The sequence below is a fragment of the Patagioenas fasciata genome, chromosome 15 (assembly GCF_037038585.1).
Source record: "Patagioenas fasciata isolate bPatFas1 chromosome 15, bPatFas1.hap1, whole genome shotgun sequence".
Taxonomy (NCBI): Eukaryota; Metazoa; Chordata; class Aves; order Columbiformes; family Columbidae; genus Patagioenas; species Patagioenas fasciata.
Window position 1 is genome coordinate 8,724,147 of NC_092534.1, and position 21,273 is coordinate 8,745,419.

Sequence of the window (21,273 nt, forward strand, 5' to 3'; positions counted from 1 at the left end):
AGAGGTCTGTTTGTTTCTGCAGAAGTTTTAGTAATAGTAAGGTTGCAGCATCAGCTCAGGGATTGTTTGTTCCTTTAGGGCTTCTGTTTGCTAAGAGCATTTTTACATAGCTGTAGCTTTTCAGATTTTCTTCCTCTTTTCTACCTCCTCTTTGTTTCATTACCATCACCCCATTGGGAAACTAAACAATATTTTATCATTTTAAAACTTTGACACCTGTTCTCCTATAAATATCACCCCTGAAGTGATTAATGTCTTGTGTGTGCTGTGCAGCATTACAGCTGTTTCAGCATCAGGCATGGAATTTGGACAAAAGTCCTCATGCTATTAAAACAAAATATTTGCTGTTTAAACCATTGATGGTTAAAGAAGAAAAAGGCAGAAGGGGACACTGAAAGGCTGTATTTAACCAACAGTTTCATAGAAGATACTGCAACAGCTGTAGGTCAGGAGGGGAGGACCTGGGAGATGCCAATATGGGTTGAGAGGTGGGGCCTTGGAAAACATGATTTCGGGCTGTTGAGAGCTGCTCTGGTGCTGCTGCGATGCGGCACAACTCATACGGGTGCATAGAGGGGTGCTTGCTCTGCTAGCAGGGCCAGCTGATCCTTCAGGCAAGGAGAGACTATTGAGTGCGCACAGAGAGGTACTGTAGGTCAGATCCCCTGGGATTTTTTGTTATTGCTGGAAACAGAACACATGAAGCCAATGTTAGCAACCGTCCTGATGCTCCCAGCGTGGAGTGGACCCTTCACGGCACAGGGCTCGCGGTCAGTGCAGCGAGACCACATTCAAGAGCTGGTGAAATTCACAGTGAGTGGTCTCTCCATAGCTGCTCCAGTAGCTCTGCAAGTACATGTGCTTGGTTGTGCTTCAGTCGTCTACACCCAGCTGAAACACCAGAGTCCTCTTTCAGGGTGTTTGGGTGTACAGCCTCAGCCTGGAGATGGCTGTGTTGCTGCTGGCTGCCTCTGTTGCAACGTGACCCTTTAAATGGCAAAACCTGGAGATGCCAACAGGCATAGAGCAGCAGGGTGTGGATGGCAGGAAGGACTGTGGGTGAGTGTCCCCCTGATGACAAACTGCTGCCATGTGTGTCTGGATCCATGTGCAGGATCCCCAGGCAGATGTGGAGCCGTCCGGGTGAGCTCAGCACCTTGTGCGTGGTGATGGGAAGACATCACCTTGTAGTGATGCCATGAAGGGCTGGTGCTGTAGAGCAGCATTTCTCATGTCTTAACATCAGTGTTGAGGGCTGTAAGTGTGGAGGTTGAACCTCTTCAGTGTCCTGATATTGAAGGTGTTTTGGACAAATACTTAATTTTTTGTGTGTGTGTGTTGCTGGGTGTTGGTTTTTTTTTTTTTTGTCTCCAGGCATATCTTGGTGTTCCAGCAACAACAATCCAGCAACAATGAAGATTGTTATGGTGCCCTCTGATTTTCCTCATAGGCCGTCTTTGTTTCTGCATGCAGCTGTATAGTTTTTATGGAGATCGGAACTGCAAAGCATGAAGAAACTCTTTTGTTTATTGTCGCTTCTGTGCATAAAATCAATCTTGATTTTCTTCTAAAGCACAAATCCACTTAACATCCCTGATTCTGGACTGACTTTTGACTGTTTCTGTGACTTCCTGGGTGTCTGCTGAAATTGTTTGAGCTTTAGCAACAGATTTGCTTCTGGCTCCAAATGCCATTTTCAGATGCAGTTGTCATCCTTAAACAAGTCCAGAACATAATTCCTCTGTGTTAGGACCATACAGCTCCTGAAATGCTGCTGGGCTGTGGAGCAGGCAGTGGAGAAGTGAAGTTTTCTGCAAATCTGGGCTTCCTAAAGGTCTCCAAATATGTGTTTTGCTTTTGGCTGGTGACAAAACCAAACAAGCTATTATTTGTCTGAAAGCTGCAGCAGCTTCCTTGAGTTGGCAGGAGCTCACATGATGTGCTGGGCTTCATTCGGGCTCCTGGCTGTGTGAGTGGGGCCAAACTGCTCGGCTCAGAGTGGCTCAAACTCATTGGCCACACAGTTAAATAATGGGAATCTCCTCGTTACCTCCCATTGAGTTGTTCAGCAGGAGTGGATTTTATATTTCGTGAGCAGATGACGAGGGCGTGAGCAGATGGCTGACATTACCCTGTCCTCCAGCCAGCACTGTGCGGGAGCAGCACTGGTCTCCTGTGTGACTGGTGAGAACCGAGACCTTTTGTTCTTGTTCCCAAGGTGGCCGCTCAGCTACAACGCAGGATGAGAGTGCAGTGGCAAAACAAATGTTTTGTGATGCTCAGCTCCAGCTCTGCAGGCAGGAGCTGGGGGTGTTTTGTTGTGATGCTGTTCGGGAACTTTATCACCCTGCTTTAAAACAAAAAAGTAATACTGCCGAGGTAAACACTGCCACCAAAAGGCACAGACCTGAGGTGAATCCACCTTTGTTTTAAAGCTTGTTTTGTTGGCCCATGTTGTTGATGGAGATAACTTGTTGTTTGTCTATCTAAAGAGTAGGTGATTGAATGCATGACTCAAACTGATGAGCTCATGCGTTGTTTGGAAGGGATTTTTTTCTGTGGCTGAGAGCTCTGAGCTGACTAGATAAATTGCAGCTGTTAATGTGCTGCTGTACACACTTTTTAAGGTCAGATGACTTAATCAGTTATTTGAATAGCTTGAATTCACTTTTTTCATCAACTAGTGTTTATATGCTCATACTACATTTTTTCTAAATGATTTAGTATCACAGGTGATGGAGAAAATAACTCCTCTGGGAGGTGCAGTGCAACGTAATGCACTGGTGGTGTCTCTATGTACAGATGCTACTACCAATTTTTTTAAGTTACTCAAATCAGAGGATTTTCAATACCTGTGTCTTTGCACACGTGACTTGGGGACTGGCCTCAGCAGCCGCCTGCTGCCTGGGAGCGGATTTTGGTGTTGGACCAATACATTCAGTTGCAGTGTGAACCTGTTCGCTTTGAATGTATGTTCAACAGCTGGCAGCTCCTGGCCTACTGTCATTTCTACACCCATCCGCCTCATTTGACTAGAAATGAAATGACAAGTCATTATGTGCTGACTTTTGCACACAAGCAAACAATTCTGATATGAGTCTTCAGCCCTGGCTGGTGAGGCCCACCCCCCACCCCCTCACCACCCCACCCCCCCACCCCCCCGAAAAAAAAAACAAAGACAACACCCAGAGGCCAAAACTCCCCAAAATAAGACATTTTTAACTGTACTCATAATGCATCCTAGCTTTGTATTCTACTTCTTCGAGCAACTTGGCTGCTGGACCCAGTAGCTGTAGGTTGGCAGTTGTTCAAACATCTCGCTATAAACCCTTCAGAAATGAAAAGGTGCAGGATGTGGGATGCAATGAGAGGGAATGTGTGAACGTGGTGACGGGGGTTCTGTGTGTCTGAGGTGGGGGCTGGGTAATAACTGCTGTCTTCTTGTGGAATACAGTTGTTCTGCAGGAAAATGAGTTCCAGGAGGCCAGTGCCCACTTTGGTTTGTACAAAGAGCCTGTGGAGAAGTTGATGAGTTTGTACGGCACCAGCTGTGTGGCAGGAACGTGCTGTGAAGCTGTGCTGGAATAGCTCTGTTCCTCCTGGCCTGACCTTTTGTACAGGTCCCAGTGCCCCCCAAAGCTGGGCGCTGGAGAGGGCTGGGAATGCCGCTTGTGACTAACACCCTGTGGGTGGGGGGTTGTTTCACCTCAGATACCTTGACAGGGAGAGTCTTGGTTCAGGCAGTGCTGCCGAGCTACTGTTCCGGTGTCCTTCGTGTCCAAATTCCTGCTGTTACCCCAACAGCAGGTGCAGTTTGGCTATGGAGGTGCTGCTGGTCTGTGGGGTTTTGCCTTGGTTTTAGGGTGGGTTTTTCTGGAGCTGGTCTGCTGTTGTGTCCCAACACAGACTTGGAGCTACTCCACCCACCTTTTGGCCTCAATTTTGTGACCTCCCAGTCCTTTTCTTCTCTTACTTATTCTCTTTCCCTTGTTGGTGAGGATGGAACTGGTTGGATGTTACTGCTTCTACCCTTTCTCTGCACTTGGCAGGGATGGGGTGCATCCCCACCCACTTGTTTTTGGGGAAACTGTGGCACACCAGCCCCTTGGGTTTGTAGCTGGCAAGAGTGGGATGCTGCTGCTGCAATTATTGCTTTTCACTATTAACTTGCCGCTCTGAAACCATTGGCTGGGGTCAGTTTGCCAGCTGGTGCTGTTGCTGACTGCTCTCCCCACACCCGTGGCTGCGGTCGCTCTGGCTTTCTGAAGGAGCCGGGCAGCTTCACGCAGTGCCTGCGCACACGGTGGCTTTCTGTTTTAAAGCTGAGCTGTGAGAGTCATGGCTGAGAAAGGTCTAGTTAACATCTGTGACACCCAGGGACTTGGTAAAATAAACAATCATCTTTGGACACTGCTCAGTGATTGCTGGCATTTGGGATAAATTAATTTCTGCACTAATGGCTTTAGGCTGAACTTACTCAAGCACAGAAAGGCTCCCATTACCAAGTCAGAGGTGCAGTCACTGTGCTGGTTTTTGCACAGATTAATTAGTTGGTTTTTCCTCTTTGAATCCAACTGGAAGGTTTGTATAAGCCCTTTCGAGGGAGAGACCTTTCAGCAACTTGTGTTTTGTGCACGCAAGTAAAAGGACTGCTGGTTTATGTGATAGAAAAATCTCCCTGCACATCCCCAAAGGTGCACCAAGGGACTGTGGCAGGTTGGGGAGCCCAAGTGATGCTCTGCCCGCCCTGCAAGAGGGTCTTGGTGGAGGGGACTCCCTGCCCAGACCCCTCCCGGGGAATCTGGTTGGTAAGGGATTGACAGGGCTCTCATTTCCCAGAAATGCACAGTTGGTTATGGTGTTCTTGCTGGCATCCACAGCATTGTCTGAACTGGTGGTAGAGGTTTTAAACTAAATTTACCTGTCCCTGCTTAGCTGCAGCTCTTAGAGCCCTTGCTGTTAAGCTTTTTGGAGACTCGTTCTTGACTTTCCCATTTTGCAGAATAGAAGGAAAAGCTACTTATTTATAACTTATTGACCCACTCTAAAGTATTTATTGGTGTTTATCTAATTTTAAATGAATGTTTTCACTGCCTCAAGACCAACTATACACTGGATGATTATGGCTTCTCGTCGTTGCTTTTGTATTAAGTAAAGATTTCCATGATACTTGAGTTACAAATGCATTGCAATTTGTCTGTGAAGTCCACTGTACTAATCGGGAGGTATTCTCCATGCTGTTCCAGGAGAAACAGGATTTGCTCGATAACTATTGATGCTGCTTGCCTGTTTTATAATCACTACATACCTTCCAATTTTCAGTTATTGATTTGCCAGCTGCTTACAGAGCCCTACATCACTTTCTCCCAGGGATCTTGAATGCAGTGCAGCACAACCAACCTTTCATAGCTGGTTAATTGAGTTCATCATGGAATCTCACCAAGTTAAATATTTCATGTGTGTTCTCCTATTTTTTTATTCCAGCCCAGTGCTCTTCCCTCCTCCCAGCAGTTACTGGTCAGTGTGGCTTTAGACCTGCACGTATTTAAGACCTCTTAAGAAGTCCTAGACCTTTTTCTGGGCTCAGCAGAGCTGATGACCTGTAGGAAAACAGAAACATTTGGGGGTGCTTTGCGGGAAAATCCTGCATTTTCAGTTAGACAGTTGTGGCGTGGTAGCTTTGGCTATACTAATGACAGTCACAAATGAAGATCTGTCACCATGCTCCCTGGGTGAGGTGCTGTGGTGACATGGTGAGTGTTTCTGGTGGCTTGTGAGCCAGTGTTAAAATTTCCCAGTCAAGCAGAGCATTTCTGTAGAGGTGCCAATGGATCGGTCACATCTGGCTCATCAGTCCTCCTCTGAGGACTCAGATGTCATCGTTATTAAGAGAGTTGCAGAATGGAGCCACTCTGGCTTAATTATGTCTGTAGGTGAAATAACAATCTGCCAAAAAGAGCATTAGTCAGATAGGTAATGAAAGTCTACTCAATTTATCTTATTTTCTTATTTATATAATACATTGAGTGAAAGATTGGCCTTTGTTCGTCATCATTGTACACCTCAAATTTTGCCTATTGACCTTATATATTGCTTTGCAAATAGGTTGGTTGATGACTTTTGAATTATAAGTAAACTGAACCCAGTTTAATGTTAATAAAAAAAAAAGCAAAGCTGAGGTGGCATTGTACAGCACATGTCTACAAGCTGGGGGAACTGGTTATCATGAAGTTCGAATAGCATTTATTGGTTTCTGTTGTGGGTGGACTAACAGAAAGCGAGGTGGTGGATTCCCAACTCCCACAAGCAGAGAACAATCCATTTAAGAAATGAGGTGGCGAAAGCATCTTTGGCCAATCTGTTTCACACAAACTCTAAATGACTTTAAGTGATACACAGAATGTCTCTCGGAAAGAAAACAAGCTTGTCTTAAAGCTATAGCAATGTTTCATGTGAGTGTTGTTTTATTTATTTATTTCCCTTTGGGAAGAGATTTTTGAGCACCACCTGAAATGTCTTCTGCCCCAGATTTGTGGAAAAAAATATATGTTCTTCTTAAAGACACTGCAGATGCCAAGTGGAGATGTTGCTGCCAGCCTGCTGCAGCCCAGCCTTCGAGGAAGGCTGCAGGAAACCTGCTGCTAACTTGCTTTAATGTGGGGCAAGTCCCTTTGTCCCTCTGTCACGGGGCTCCTCCTGGTTGTACCTCTTTCATATTTGTATATGTGCAGTGAAGCTGTTAGTTGGGAGTTGGATCGTTACAACATCTATGGAGGGGGACAGCTGATTTGGACCAGTAACCTAGAACGCAGTATTGGCTCTAGTGTCACACTGGGAGCTGGAATGCTCACACACCAGCACAAAGTGAGGATCACCTTGGAAAGCTGAAGGGGGAAAAAGGCGCGTGCTGTTCTTACTGCTGGGAGATTTTGCTCAAATCTACATTTTTAAGAGGAGGCAACCCTCCATTCCCCTGCCCGGGTGTTAAGGCAGAGTCATGTTGAGAGTCTACAGTTAAAAAATTGTCCCTTTTCTCTAAAACAAAAACTTACACGGAGCCAAGAAGCTGCCCTGCTTACAGCAGTAAATATTTACAGAACCTTGTTCACTTGAGCTATTTAAAGCAATTTTCCTGAGATATTAATCTGTTTAAAGGGAGAGCCTGGGAGCAGCATGAAATACTCATTTCCCTTGTCTTTCTACCTTGTCCAATGTGATTTCCAGTTCCGCATATCTGCTTGCCTGCTGCCTCCTCTATCGTCTTTTGGATGCACTGCTACTTGCACAGATGGGGTTCAGGGGCTCGGTGGAGCGGAGGGACATCTGTGAGCTATCAGTTCCCAAGAGGAACGGGGACTGACAGCCTGATACAAAGTGGTATCAAGTGCTGAAAGAAAATTGTCATTTCTCTTAGAGGGTTTTTACTTTTCCTGGTCACATCAGGTGTAGTCTTTCAGGTCGAAGTCTAAGTTTTACCTAAGTAAAGACTGGGTGTGGGTTTTTTACAGGTCATATTGATGTGAAGTGTGCTGCGTTCTGCGTGAGTAATTTGGAAGAGATCAGAGTTTCCTATAACACATCCTGCCTATTCCCATGGGAAAATGGCTTGTGTTCTTAGGTTTTCCTTGTACCAATTGGCAAAAGAAAGAAAGGTTTAGAATTCCCTGGAGTCTTGCCCGGGAGCGTGAAACCCAGCTCTGCGCAGGGGAATTGGGTGTCTGACATCACTTGGTGACAGCGATCGCTTGGCAGAGCGCCTCGTGCCAGGTCGGCTCACGGCTCGAGAAGCGGGGTTGAGATGGCGTCAGCGTAAGTAGGAGTCTAAAGCAGGACTGGAAAAATAGCAGAGGAGTCAGATTGCGTCCTAAATTAGAACAGCCCAGACTTGTTTTCCAGGCCTCATTCATTTTGTTGCATCATGCTAGATATTGGTCAAGAAAGAGATTGGTTGATATAAAATAAGCTTTAAACAAGACTGTTTGCTTTTTCTCGTCTCCCCCAGTGCTGTGTGCCCCAGGGCCGGGCAGGGTTGCGGAGGCAGCTGCTGGCGGCGGGTTGGCTGGTTTGCTGGTGCTGCCTGCGCCGCAGGAGCATCGCGTGGGGTTTGTAGCAGCGCATCCCATCCGGGGGATCAAAGCACGTTCTGGCTGAGAATAAATGTCAGTCTTGAGATGAGCTGTACCTGGCTGCAAGCAGAGGTCATGCTCAGGTGGGGGAAACCCTGTTGACTACAGAAATTAAATTTTAAAAACTTCCCTTATTGGCATCTGAGCTGCCTGAAATGAAAAGACAGAGGAGCAACCCTGGCATGGCACAGTGCAGAATTGCTGTCATGCTGCCAGCACCCGCTGTGAAATAGTGGCATCTAGTGGGGCTGTGGCCCTCTGTCCCCAGGTCCCAGGGACAAGGGGGGAGCCCAGGCTGAGTTTGAGCTGTAGGCTGCACCTAGGAAAGCAAGTGGGGCTGCCTGCCTTTCTCATCAGCTGTGAATGGGAAGAGTACATACTAGGCTACAGCCTGGGAGACTGCTGTGCATTACCAGCACTAAAATAGAAGGTACCAGCTGTGTGGTGGCCAGCATTGGCATTAACCACTGTGACGAGTCCTGGATTTTAAGGGCATCTGTGGTTGATGCAAGTTTTGTAGCACTGCCGAGCTGTGGGTTTGCCTGTGTCAGCTGGCCGTGTGCACAGTGACAGGAGAGCTGCCCTTGCAAGCTGCATTCTGCTCCAAGTGCTAGCCGGCTGAAACAAACAGTCTGAAAAAGAACAATGTTGCATGCAAGCTTTACAAGGAGTCCCTCTGAGCTGTTCTGACACACTGAGGGTGTATACCAGAGGGAAGCCGAAATCTTCTCCAAGTGTTGCAGTTGTGCAGTTTTTGTCATTATCAGTGAACTTGTAGCTTGTAGTTATCTTGAGTTTTTGCTAAAAAACCTTTTGTAAATTTAGCCCCTGGTCCAGATTTGGATGTACACAAGTCAAAATGTACATCACTTTCCTCCAACCTGTGTTACCAGATACTGCTTAAATGCTGACAATAGCCTAGAATAACAAGTCAAAACAGCTTTGCTTTTAACTTGAGGGTATGTGAAATCCTCAGACCAGTTTCATGGCTGTACCGCAGGGGTACAATCCTCAGAAAAGGCCTTTACCCTTCACCTCCAGCTCTGGTGACCAAGTCACACATATTTGTCACAGGGAACACATGTTCCCTGTGTTGGGGTGTAGGCTGGACAGTTCATGGACGTGGAGCCTAATGAGGGCATTTCTGGGTTTGTGAGTTTTGGTGTTTCCAATAATGAGTTTTCTTCTTTTTCCAGTCCAGCTGAACCTCTCTCACTTTTAAGAGCTGATAGTTGAGTGATTCGTTTCACCTCAGCAGTGGCGTTTTTTGGAAGCACGTAGCCTTTGTGCCCTGAAAATGGTGTTATTGCCCCTCCTTGGTGCTTGCACACAGCTGCTCCCCCCATGCACCCGGGCTGCTGGCACGGAGGATGCTGAGGACTTGCTGCTTGCAGGGAGCTGTGTGTCTAAGGAGGAGTGGGGCAGCTCTGCGTGGAGCAAAGTCTCTGGGGATTTTGCATTAATTAGCCCCTTCCCTAATGATCTGTCAGCCTGTGCTGAGGGGTGTTCGTGGTTCAGGAACTGGGAGATGTCTGGATGCTCCCACTACTGCTCGCCATCCCTGGGGACAGGGGAGATTTATATCCCCTTGAAAATAAATATGGATCATTCATTTGTCTCTGGAGGAAGATAAAATGTAAACTGTCTATTTTCTGTGATAAAGCACTGGAAATAGTCGGAATTTAAGATGATTATCTTTATTGCTTTTTATAACACCCTGTGAAGGCTGAAATCTAATTTGTTTTTCACTAACAGGGAGCTCCTCCTGATGACTCAGAAAAACCCATTTGCTTTATTGACAAACTTGTCTGTCTGTTTATCGGGGCAGAATGCTCCTTGCAGGAAAAGAGAAACACAGGTCATAACACAACGGTGGGGTTTTAATGTAGATTCAAAATTTGATATCTATTGGTGAGAGGAAAAAATAAAGTTGGTCGAATTGGAATGAAGCAACTCTGCTTTATTAAAGACGTGTAAATTATTTTATGCTTTAGCGGTGTGCAGTAATGGTGCACAGAGCTTTGCTCAAGCAGCTTCGATACACTTGGAGCTTATTAAATGGAGCTTATTAAATGGAGCTTATTAAATGGAGCTTATTAAATGGAGCTTGTGGAGAGGCTGCTCTTCTTTGGCATCTGGTGCCCCTTGACCATTCCTGAGCTTTTGGGGAAGGAGGTGGGAGTCAGTTGTGCCTCTTCCCTCCTGTGCCTGGGGCCACAGCGAGCGGCGTGTTCGGCTCCGTTTGGATGTGTTTTTTGCAGGTGGATTTGCCCCTTTTATAAACTTTTTCTCTGCCTGAACGTGAAACAGTCTCCTGGTTTTTAACAAACTCTGTCTGAAGATGTTGGGCGCCCCTCGTGTGAGCGGGTGGCTCATCAGCACAGCCTGGTGTTGTGGTTTGGAGGGGCTGCTGCTGCTCTGGCGCTGTGGCTCTGTGAAAGGCAGGTGGTCATGCTGCTCTCTCAGCTCTCCGTAAAGAGAGAGTGCTTTCTGCCTTATCTGACCTGTGATACACACCCAAGAGCTGCTCAGAGAAGAAACAGCATTTTCTGGACAGGCTTTCTTTATCACCTGCCTCCCAAAATGTCCTTTGGCTGTTTCAGACAGTGATGTTTGTAGAGAGATGGTGGGTCTGCAAGCTGACTTAGAAGTGCTTCTAAATTGTTCATCTCTGGCTCACTCCCCAAAAGTCTGTAACTTAACACTGTCACTTGGGATAATGCTGCAAACCAGTGAATCTCCTACAGCTTGAGTCCTAACAGGTTTTATCCAACAATGGAGAAGTAAGAAGCGATCTAGGGATTAACTGTTTTTTAGGGAGGAGGGATAGAGCTCCACATGAGTAGTGTTGTCTTGAAGCAGAGGTCTATTTCTATTAAGTCTGTGTAGCCCTGCACAAACATGCAATAGAGCAAGGTAGAGAAAACATCAGTTTCTGTAAACATGAAATGATAGATCTGGGTGGGCAGAGCAGATTTCTTGTCCGTCTCTGAAGACCTGCTCGGTGTTTGCTCAGCTCTTTATTGGTTTCCTTTCAGGAATTGACTACAAAACCACTACTATCTTGTTGGATGGCAGAAGGGTCAAGCTGGAGCTCTGGTGAGTGTTTCTGAGCTGCTTTGGCTGTGAGCGCAGGACTGGTGAGCAGGGGCTGCTGGTGGGATGCTGTACCAAGCTGTGGAGAGGCTTGCAGGCTGTTCTTACCAGGGAGTTACTCTAGCAAACCAGACCTCTTTACGTTGACTGAGTAGTACAAGCAGCATGCTGTTCTTTGCTGGAATAATCTGATTTCAGTCTTTGTCCATCATAGCCAACCATGTTTCCATGCAGCTCTCAATCACTGAGGGAACAGTACTATTTTGGAAGCAATAATGAATTTTCCTGAAATTCTAGGATGAGAAATATAGGCATGAGATTAGGAAATGAGGGGGAAAAAATGGGTGAAACCCTTAGCTCCTACAGAAGTTGGATATTTCTCAATTATTTGAGTAGAAAATTAAACCAAGAGCAGTGAACAGACCTCACAGTTATTGTCAGAGTGTGGTAAACCCCTGGAGAGCAGGACTTAGTGACCTGACAGTGGGATGGGGATGGGGGAATGCTGCATGGGAGGGGTGGCCCTTGCCTTATCTGTCAGCACCAGAGGGAGATCTAGAGTCCTTCTGGCTCGGTTTTGTCTGAGGTTTAACCTGCTGAGATGCTGACACAGCAATGCTGCAGCTGCAAGAGGAAGGATAGGTAGCCTGCCCCTATTCTGGGTTTCACCCGGATCTACTAGAGAATGACACGGGCCTTAAAACTTGAAGTTAAATAGCCCCTTTACCAATGCTGTGTTAAGTAACAGAAATATTGGTAATCTGTGTGAATTGTTCAGTAGGAATGAACGCCATGTTCTCAACCTCAGTGGCTGACTCTAGCAGTGTGTAGTTTTGTGGTTTAATTACACCCCTGCTCTCTGAAGCTGAATGTCCTGATTTTTCTTACAAGAGAACAGAAGCAGCGAATTCATCTCTGCTAGCTTGTGTGTTTATATGTGCCACTTATATTCTTTTGTCTCTCTTGTAAGATGCCTGTTTTAAAATTTCAGCCCCAAGTGTGTAGTTAGTTACTGCTTCCTTCTTGGAGCAGTCATTTTTTTAATACTGTAATTCTTGAACTGGAAAAACAGCACAGGACCTGAAAAGCTGGTAACATTGGTTTGTGATGCCTTAGTGAAATCTTTTACCATTACTTCCCTCATTCAACCCATTATTTGATTGTTAGGGGAAAAGGAGATTTAAGCACAGACTGTTGGATTGATGTCCAGGACCAAGAATGTGATTTGCGAACGCTTTAGATCTGAAAGAATGACTGTCCTGAACTTGAGGTCATTGCCTTTTTCATATAGTTGGTTCAAACCTGAGACTGAGGGATTCATCAGGCTTCTCAGTGGTCATTAGTGCATTTTGTTTTCTGGCCTGGTGAATAGCTAGGAGAAAGATCATAGCTTGTCTCTAATTACCCTGATGCATTTCGGTGTATGCTGGTGAAATCAGTGTGCTGGGCTGTGGCTTATTGTCCCAGATGTTGCCACAGGCCCTGAGAGGTGCCAGTAATGTAGTCAAACTTATTTATACCACATCATGAGTTGCAGTCAGGATGAATAATAGTGACTGAATAGCCCCTTATTGTCTCAGTGGGTAAGAAACACTGTTCCCTAGTCCTGTTCCTGAGCTCTCTGTAGGGTATGATCAACCAGGTCTGTCAGAGATCTGGGTATAAAGATACTTGTTTCATTTTGGTTAAAATGTGTTTGAAGAAGTAAGTGAAACTAGGCAGTGCAGGACAATTTCTCCTGTCTCAGTGGTTATGTTCATTTTGCGGTAGGTCAGCTGTGCTCCAGGACTAGCAGAGGTTTGTAGGCTCACTCTGACTTTCAGTTCCCACGGACTGGAGGGAACTAGAGAGAAAATCCTTTGCCCAAGGGAGTAAAATGACTTGCATACTCGTACATCATAAGGTAGTGCTGAAGCTGAGTGGATTTGGTTTATACCTTCTCTGTGGGTAGCACAATGACAGCAAGAACCTCTGAAGTGTCTGACTGTAACTAAAGGTGGTGATACACCCACCGATTCTTCCTCAAAACACTGTGCAGAGCAGTTTGGATAGCATGTATGTTCTAAAGACCTGACATGATCAACACTGTTTTGTTGGGGTTTTTTTAATTCAATAGTAGGTGTGCAGTATGGGATTCAATTCTCCAAATTTCATAGTGGTAACTTTACTTTTCTTTGTTGCAGGGACACATCAGGGCAAGGAAGATTTTGTACCATTTTTAGATCCTACTCCAGAGGAGCCCAGGTAGGTGCTGCTCTCGGTGCTTTGATGGGACACGCTTGCTTTTCCTTTAGGCTGTAAAAACCTTTCATGCCGTAGTAAAGAGCTCTGAAGAGGAACGCATCAAGCATCAGAAGATGGGTTCTATGTAAATGCTGAGAGGCACTGCATGTCATCTTGCTGCCTGGTATTCTTTTTTGTGAAATGGTGGGAGAGAAGGGGTGAATGACAGACTTCCCTAGACTTCGACATAAAAGGTCTGTTACAGACTTTATACAGTGTTAGTTTCTAGAGGAGGGCTGAGAAGATGGGGTTTATAGAGGACAAGGCAATTCTAGCTCTAGATCTGCCTTAGCTTTAATGTGGGAGCACGTAGTTTCTGAAGTTTGTCAAATTTGTTTAATATAACAGTGGCTTTCCCAATGGAGTTCTTTCAGTCTGTGTTGCCTTCAAGTCAGTTCCAAAAATAGTGTGGCTTCTGCTTGCATGTTTGATGCAGGCTTAAAACTAGAGCAGCTCAATTGGATCGTAAAGTATGTTCCGTAAAACATGAGACAGAGCGTTACATTTTGAGTTTCTCCTTTGGGCCCTGCTCCAGAATAGCACCTAGATTCTGAACAGCAGAAGAATCTTGTGATCCTCTGAAAAATTCCTGTTAGTTAATAGTGCTTTCAGTAATGTGACAGGGTTCCTCCAGCATAATCTTCCTAAATGGAATGAAATGCTGTATTTTTCGTTTTGTTTCCAAACGGGAAGACTTTGGAGAAAATTCTGTCTCTCTTAGACGCTAGGAGTCGGAAGCTATATATCAGCCTCCCGACTGCGCCAGTGTCCTGGCAGCTTCCTGGCCTTTGGGGAACTCCGCCACTTTTGTTCAAGCTCTTGCCACTATTGCTCTTGGCTTTTTGCTCCTTGTAGCTGCAGACTTTGACTTTGCTAACTGGTAAAATCTGTCACTCTCCCTAAGACTTCCTGCAAACTCACTTGTGCTGGAGGTGTGAGAGCACTTTGCCTGGGATGTGCTGTTGATATCTGCTCCAGTGTCTTGTTTATTCTTGTTTGTGCACGTCTCTGGCAGTGTGGATGCTTTGAGGCAGCTCCTTTGAAGCAGAGGCCAATTTCCTGGTGCTTGCAGAAGCGCAAGGCAAGGGGCGTTGGAGCACACCTTGCGCAGTGGGAGAGCACAGGATCTCCCGTTCGCATGCGCTGTCCCACGTGTGAGTTTATCTTTAAGCTTCCCCCTGCCCACACTATGTTTCAGAAAAATATAGAGATCCAATCCTAATATAACCTGTGGACTTGAGACCATGTAATTTGCCTTACCAGTTAGAAATGAATAAAATCAGTCAGTGTGGTTTTCTAATGACCACATAACTTAGCTTTGGTCAGTCTTTCTGAGACCTTGCTGTGTCAGATGCCCAAATCAAACTAGGAATAGAAAGCAGCAGGCTTCCCAACTAACGTGTCTAGCAGTATCATCTTGAGAACTTTTACCCCATCTGCAGCATGACCTGCTTTTCGAAAGTGTTGTACAAGAGAGTTTCTCCCCTTCACGCAGGCTGTGAGCTCCTTGGAGCTCCACGGGGCTGCACCTACATGCCAGAGCTTGTACAGCGAACTGGGGCAGACAGGAATGATGAAATAAGTAGTAAAGAGAATACTTGAATTGGAGCGAGCAGAGGAGTGAGACTGAACTGAGCTTCCCATAAGGAGCACAAGGGGAACTTGAAGAATGAGCTTCCAAAGAGGACTTGGACAAGTTGGCTGTGAGAGCAGGAGACCTGGCAGCCCTTACAGGGGCGACTGGGAACAGAGTGACTCTATCTGAATAGCCAGTGCTTGAGAGAATACTTGATATGAAAAGTGCCTTCAAGTAAGGGAAGCACACCGACTTTCCCACACACCTTACTGTCTCTCAAGTCTAGTAGTAAGAATTGAATCTTTGTTGTGGAGAGGTTGCAAAGTGGAAAAACAGTCTCTGAATAGGGAGCAGACCTTCTTGGGAGTTTTCCCTCCCCCCCCCAGCCCAGCCTCATGCTCTGCTCAGCCTGGACTGCAGGCTAGTCCCTCCATGGTGACAGGTCTCTTCTCGAACACCTCAATGCCTTTTCCAGTTTATGCCCCGCACCACTTGCCTGGTTACATAGACATGTGGCTTTCATGTTCAGCAGGGACTTCTTCCTCTTGAAAACATCTCAAGTAGAATAGCTTTGCTGCCCTTGATGGCTTGGCTTCAAGTGAGGACCAGTCCCTTCTTTCAGCCAAGGTGGACCAGCCATGTCTGCCTCAGGATTTGCTGTGAGGATCACAGATCTGTCTTGTGTTCCCTCCCTGCCCTGCCCAGCTGACCCAGTCTCATTAGGGATGCTATGAGCTCTTTGGCTCAAGGTGGAGGCTTGTGGCACAGTGGTGTGCCTGGGCCCCCCTCCTCTTCTCATCTTGCTTCTCTGAAGTTTGAGATTCCTGTCTCCTGTCACGGCTGCTTTCATCATCCCTTCCCTTTTAGGGTCTATCGGACCAGCAGATCCTGACCACATTGCTTCAGGGTCTGGCTTTGGGGCAAGAGAGGAGCAATCCTGTGTGGGGTAGCAGAGCGCTGGTCTGCAGGCACTGGTAGGGTTGGGACAGCATTCCGGGACAGCATGCAGGCCACGTTCTGGTGGCTGCAGGGCCAGGCCAGGGCAGAGATGGAAACCCAGTAGTGTTGTGACCTGCAAACTTGGGGAGTCCAGAGCTTGCTGTGTTGCAGAAGGATTTTTTTTATTAATTGTTGCAGTGTAGCGTTGGTGATGCTTAAAGGTGCTTCGGAAATCTTTCATTTTGCTCTTGGGCTTCTGCTCTTTGGCTTTTTTGGCTTGGTTATAAGGTCTCAGTCATACTGACAGCAGAGCTGGCATGCTCATCTCAACTGTTGGGTGCAGCTGTGGCTCTTCTGGCTGCTCTGAGCAAATACAAGGTACTCCAAGAGTCATCACAGAGGGGAGAAAGCATCATGGTGGTGCTTTCTGATCTAGCAAGGAAGAAGTAGTGCCGGTATCATTCCTGATGTCCTCATGTGCCAGTCATTTAAACTGTTTCTGGAAACATGACTTGCCAACTCTTCCCAGACTGTGGTACAGACGGTCCTTCATTAATTGTTTCAGACCACCTACAGGAAGACGCAATCAACATTCAAAAATGCTCCCACCTTACAGCAAAGCTGCAACCCTAACACAATAAGGAATATTGTTGAGTTCTGCTTCGGCAGGTGATTTGAGTAGTTGCTGTTTATCCTGTTCAGGGCTTCTTAGTATGCAGGAAAGTGGTGGCTTTTTTGACAGCTCAGCAGACTCTGACATGTGGGCTCTGCTCTACCTTATGACTTTCTTGGTTGCTGCAAACACTCTACCTGCCTCAGGTCACTTTCATGGGCGTTGTCCAGCTACTGGAGGAGTCCGCCTGCCTGCCAAAATGTTTATCAAAAGCTCAGTAACAAATAAAACCCACAATGTGTTATGCTGTTGGGAAGGGGTTTGGCAGCATGATGTTACTGCCCGTGAGCCAAGGTCCATGGTGCCAGCTGGAAATCCGTGACCAAACATAGATCTGAAAGAGCAAGCAGGAGAGACAAAGTGTTCTGGTTGCTTTCATGCTGGATCTTTTGTTTATGGTTTACTTCATCCTATGGGCCAGAAAAATCCAGGCTAGGGGTATCTCCCAGACTTCTTCAGCAACAGCTTTTTTTCCATCAATGGAGAACACCAGTGAGTGATGCTTTCCTGGCCGCACTGCGCTGAGGTCTTTGGCAGTCATGCGAGCGCTTGCTTCCTCCAGCCGTGTTCTTGCATGCTTGTGTGAGCAGCTGGAGATCCAGCTCCTGAAGCATCTGAGAAGTCTTTTTGGAGAAGTCTGCTTTGTACTGGTGGGTAAGCACGGTGCTTCTCTGTTACTTTTAAAAGCTTGTCGCTGATAAGCCTGATCTGGCACCTGCAGCAAACAGACAAGGCTGATACTTCCCCCCCCCAGCTTGATTATATGGACTCTACTGAAAACAAGTTTGATTTGTGGCAGAATAAGCATCCATATGTAGCACTGGATACAATAACAGATGATCTCTCTGTGTTCCTTGTTCACTACACAATGTACTCATGGAAATTTCTATCACTGGTATGCTCAGGGTGGTGCCAATCCCAGCAGCGTGGAACAAAAACAGAGTAGAAATGAAGTTTGAAAATTGATTGTGAAAAGACCCAAGACAGATCTGGGGATGAGTGCACTTGTCTTCCACCTCACACAGAAGCCTGTGGGCTGGTTGAGGAGAAAAAGAAGAAATGCTGTTGGAGGGTTGGTGTGGGGTCCAGAAGACCCTTGGTCTGAGAACCTGAGTACGCAGCTTTTCACTTCTGTGCAGCAGGAACTTGGGGTACATGACACAAAGGTGCTTTGTGAAACTAAAAATTGAAGCGTATAGAGATGTGGTACTGACAGCCAATCTAGGCACTTAGAGAACAATTTAGGCTGTACATGGGAAACTGTTCATTTGTCTAGTTGAGTAAATTAAAATTCTGTGCACATTATTCCAAAGGAGACTTAAGAAAAGGAAAAAAACCGACAGCTCTTAACTTGGAACTGTCTGCAGAGCCACAGCCAGCTCCCTGTCTGCCTGCATGTCTGTGTTCTGTTCTCTCTAGGGCAGAAAATAGTGATGACAAAGAGTATTTGGGATGTGTGCTCCAGAAACGTGATGTCTGAAGCATGCCAGTGCTACTTGGAAGAAGTTCGAGGTTATCTGGCAGCACCACGAGCTGGCCAGAGGCTTTTAAGACCGTTTCCTCCATATTCTGCTGAGTTACAGTAATGCTGGTCTTAATACCGGTGCTGGGAAGGATGTGGGGACAGGAGCAAAGCATTAGGCAGCTTGGCCTTGGTGTCTTCTGACCTTTGGGAAGCTTTTCTTGACAATATTAACTTTAAACGTGTGTGTGTGGAGTAGTGTCACAACTTGGGAGGGTAAGCTGGCAGGCAGTGCATCTCTTCTCGCATGTAGCAATCATGGCCTGGACCTTCCACCCTGCTCCTGAGAACCCAGGGCTGCCTTTCTGCTGTTGTGTTATCCTTAGTCCTGTTTTAAGAAGATCCAGGCTTCTGCTGCCAGCAGGCTTAAGAACTCTCTCTTCCTAGTGCATATTTCTGGCAGAAGCAGTCTTCACAAACTGGGCTTGGGTCTGTTGCTCTTGGCTAAAGGAACTTGTCAATCCAGAAATAAAATAAGTAGATTTTATTTAACTCGCCGGCAGTTTGTCTTGGACTGGGGTCATCAAACTTTTTGTTTTGTTATTTCCTGACTCTCATTCATTCACATGCACAGCTTTGGAAGCCAGAAGTCAAAAAAATATAACAAAAAATGAAAAGAAAGCTCAGAGTATCTGTTTTTCTTTTTCTTTTTTTTTTAAATACCTACTACAAGGATACATATTTTAAGTGTATTTCTTGATTGGGTTCTTGAAAAGCAGTATCTTTGGAATGGTGGAATTTTTTCATTATGAAAAATCATTACTTCTTTCTTCTTTTTTCCTATCGAAACCTAGAACAAACTGCTTCTCTTCTCCTCCAAAACAAAAACAGCCTCCAATCCTTTTAGAGTATGAAGTTTTTTGACTGTTCTGGAAATGACACTGCAAAAAATTACAGACTCTAGACATGAGCTCCAAACTTTCCTTGGAGGACACTGAAGACGTATCTGCTCCCCCCACCCCACAAACACTTCTGCAATTGTGAAAACTCATCGACAGGTCCTTCAGAAAAACCTTAAACCCAAACTTTGCAGGGCTTGCTCTTCATGTTGGGCTATTGCACCTGAAAAACAACCCACCATGTATGATGTACCTTTTGTACCTTCTCTGCTTCTTTTTGTGTATTTGAGCCTTTCTGCAGATGGTACGAACACAGAGGTGCAGATGTTGGAGACAAGAACAGAAAAAGCAAGTTTTGCCTGGAGACTCACTGCCTGGGGTGGAAGAGCTGTGCAATGAGGTTGGGGATAAAGCCCAAGAATCAGAATTGTTCTGATCAAGACTTTTAAAAAGGACAAAATTGGACAGGCTTCGTGAGAGCGGCTTACTATGAAAGACCTGCGAGAGAAAGGCAAACAACGTCGAGGCACACCCAGCGTACTCCAAGGCTGCTTTTCCAAGTGGGGTGAACATTTAAGTGCCAGCTTGAGACATTATTCTGAGGTTTCAAGTGCCTTTGTGGCTCAGACACCCTGGCGTTTATCATTCCTGTGTCTTCCACATCTCATACAGTTGATTACTTTTTTGGTAAACTTGAGGTACATCGTGTCTTAGTACACAGCTTTGGTACAGGCTTTCCCCAGTTGATCAGGGGCTTTGGCAGCAGCAAACACGGTAAAGCTGTGTTTCAGGAGGACTGCGTAGTTTGTGCTTCCCATCTGTGTAGTAGATTTTCCCCTTCAATGAATAAAGGAGCAACTTCACTTGTACATGAGGTGCTTGATGGTCTCTGACTTGTACCAGGACAGACACTGGGCAGCTCGTCAGCTCCCTCCTTCACTGCACGGTATCTAGGCATCTCCTCGGGAGGACCAGGCTGCCAGCTGATCCTTTCCTTTGCCAGCTTAAGATCTCTTTTGCTTGTGCTGGGGACTTGCCATAGGGCGGCTGTTCCTGGAGGATACCCCTGGTTCAGAGAAGACTCGTTCTGCCAAGTGATCTGTTATCCTGGAGTCAGCTCAGGCTGGTTTGGTTTGCCCTTAGCTCAGTCTCACAGCTGCTGTGTTACCTTTCATCCAGCACTGCGTTCCCAGCTGGGCTGCCTCCTCTCACAGCACCAGATCATCTGTTCTTCCACAGTCCCCATTTCAGAGCATCTTCAACTGCGATTCTGTGAAGTAACCTTGAAGTGCCCGTTGTCACTTGAGATGTCCTTGATTGCAAAGAGAAGAGTGACAAGAAGTCAGAAAAATAACGGGAGAGGAGCAGAAAGGCTGCTGCTTAAGACAATTGTTTAAATGCTGTATGTGCCCTGCCGGTACTGAGAGGCAGCTCTTGATGTGTTGACTTGTGTGCCTGCAGGGCTATGCATAGCCTACTTTCCTTGTGTCTGTCCTCAGAAATACTTTGAGTCAAGGAAAGCTCACTCAGTAGCAGCTGCTGCGGACCCAGCTGGTGGCTGGTGGTCCAGTTGTGGTCCTGAGCCCTGCTGACCGGGCTCAGGGTGAGTGTGGAGACCCTCTGAGGTGCTGCTTTGTGTTGTCACGGCTCAGGCACAGACCTGCCTTGGGCTGTGCCTGTCCTGGCAGCCAGCACCCTTGTGCTGCACCTTGAGGGGTGACTGGGAAGTGAGTCATGGATGTTGGTGGCATTAGGGAAGATGGATGTGGGCCTGAGGATGCTGCAGGCACCTCTCCTTTCAGAAGAAAGGGTGGTGGGGATGGTCCTACAGGGAGACCCTCGATCTGACCTTCTGGGCTTTGCCAGCATTGCTGTGCTGTGTTTGTTCCCTGGCAGTGTGGCAGTGATGATTAGCAACACCAGCTGCCTTTGGCAAAGCCTGGTGTGGATCCCAGCCGTGAGATCTCAGTCTTGCAGAGATGCTGTGTTGTTTATCAGCATCTTTCCTTGCCAACAAAGGGACAACAGCCTGAGACAGGTTCTGGAGAGGGGAAACATGCTGAAGATGGGTGTGCTTTATTAACTTTGCCACGTTCTGCTACCATCCTACCACTGAATGCAGCTGTTCTGCATAAGGGGAAAAGAAAAAGCCTGTTCCTGTGTCAGTGAGACAGGAGGAGGGTGTGTTTTGCTCCTCCAGGTACACAGTCACTGAGACA

At 46.5% G+C, this 21,273-nt stretch overlaps 1 protein-coding gene across 1 annotated transcript in view; it reads left to right on the forward strand.

The window, feature by feature from the left end:
• Positions 1 to 21,273, forward strand: part of RAB40C (RAB40C, member RAS oncogene family) — a 33,718-nt gene that overhangs the window by 6,782 nt on the left and 5,663 nt on the right. The window contains exons 3-4 of the mRNA XM_065850834.2: positions 11,165 to 11,225; positions 13,406 to 13,466. Coding sequence (XP_065706906.1) covers positions 11,165 to 11,225; positions 13,406 to 13,466 — 122 coding nt within the window. The remainder of the gene's footprint in view (positions 1 to 11,164; positions 11,226 to 13,405; positions 13,467 to 21,273) is intronic.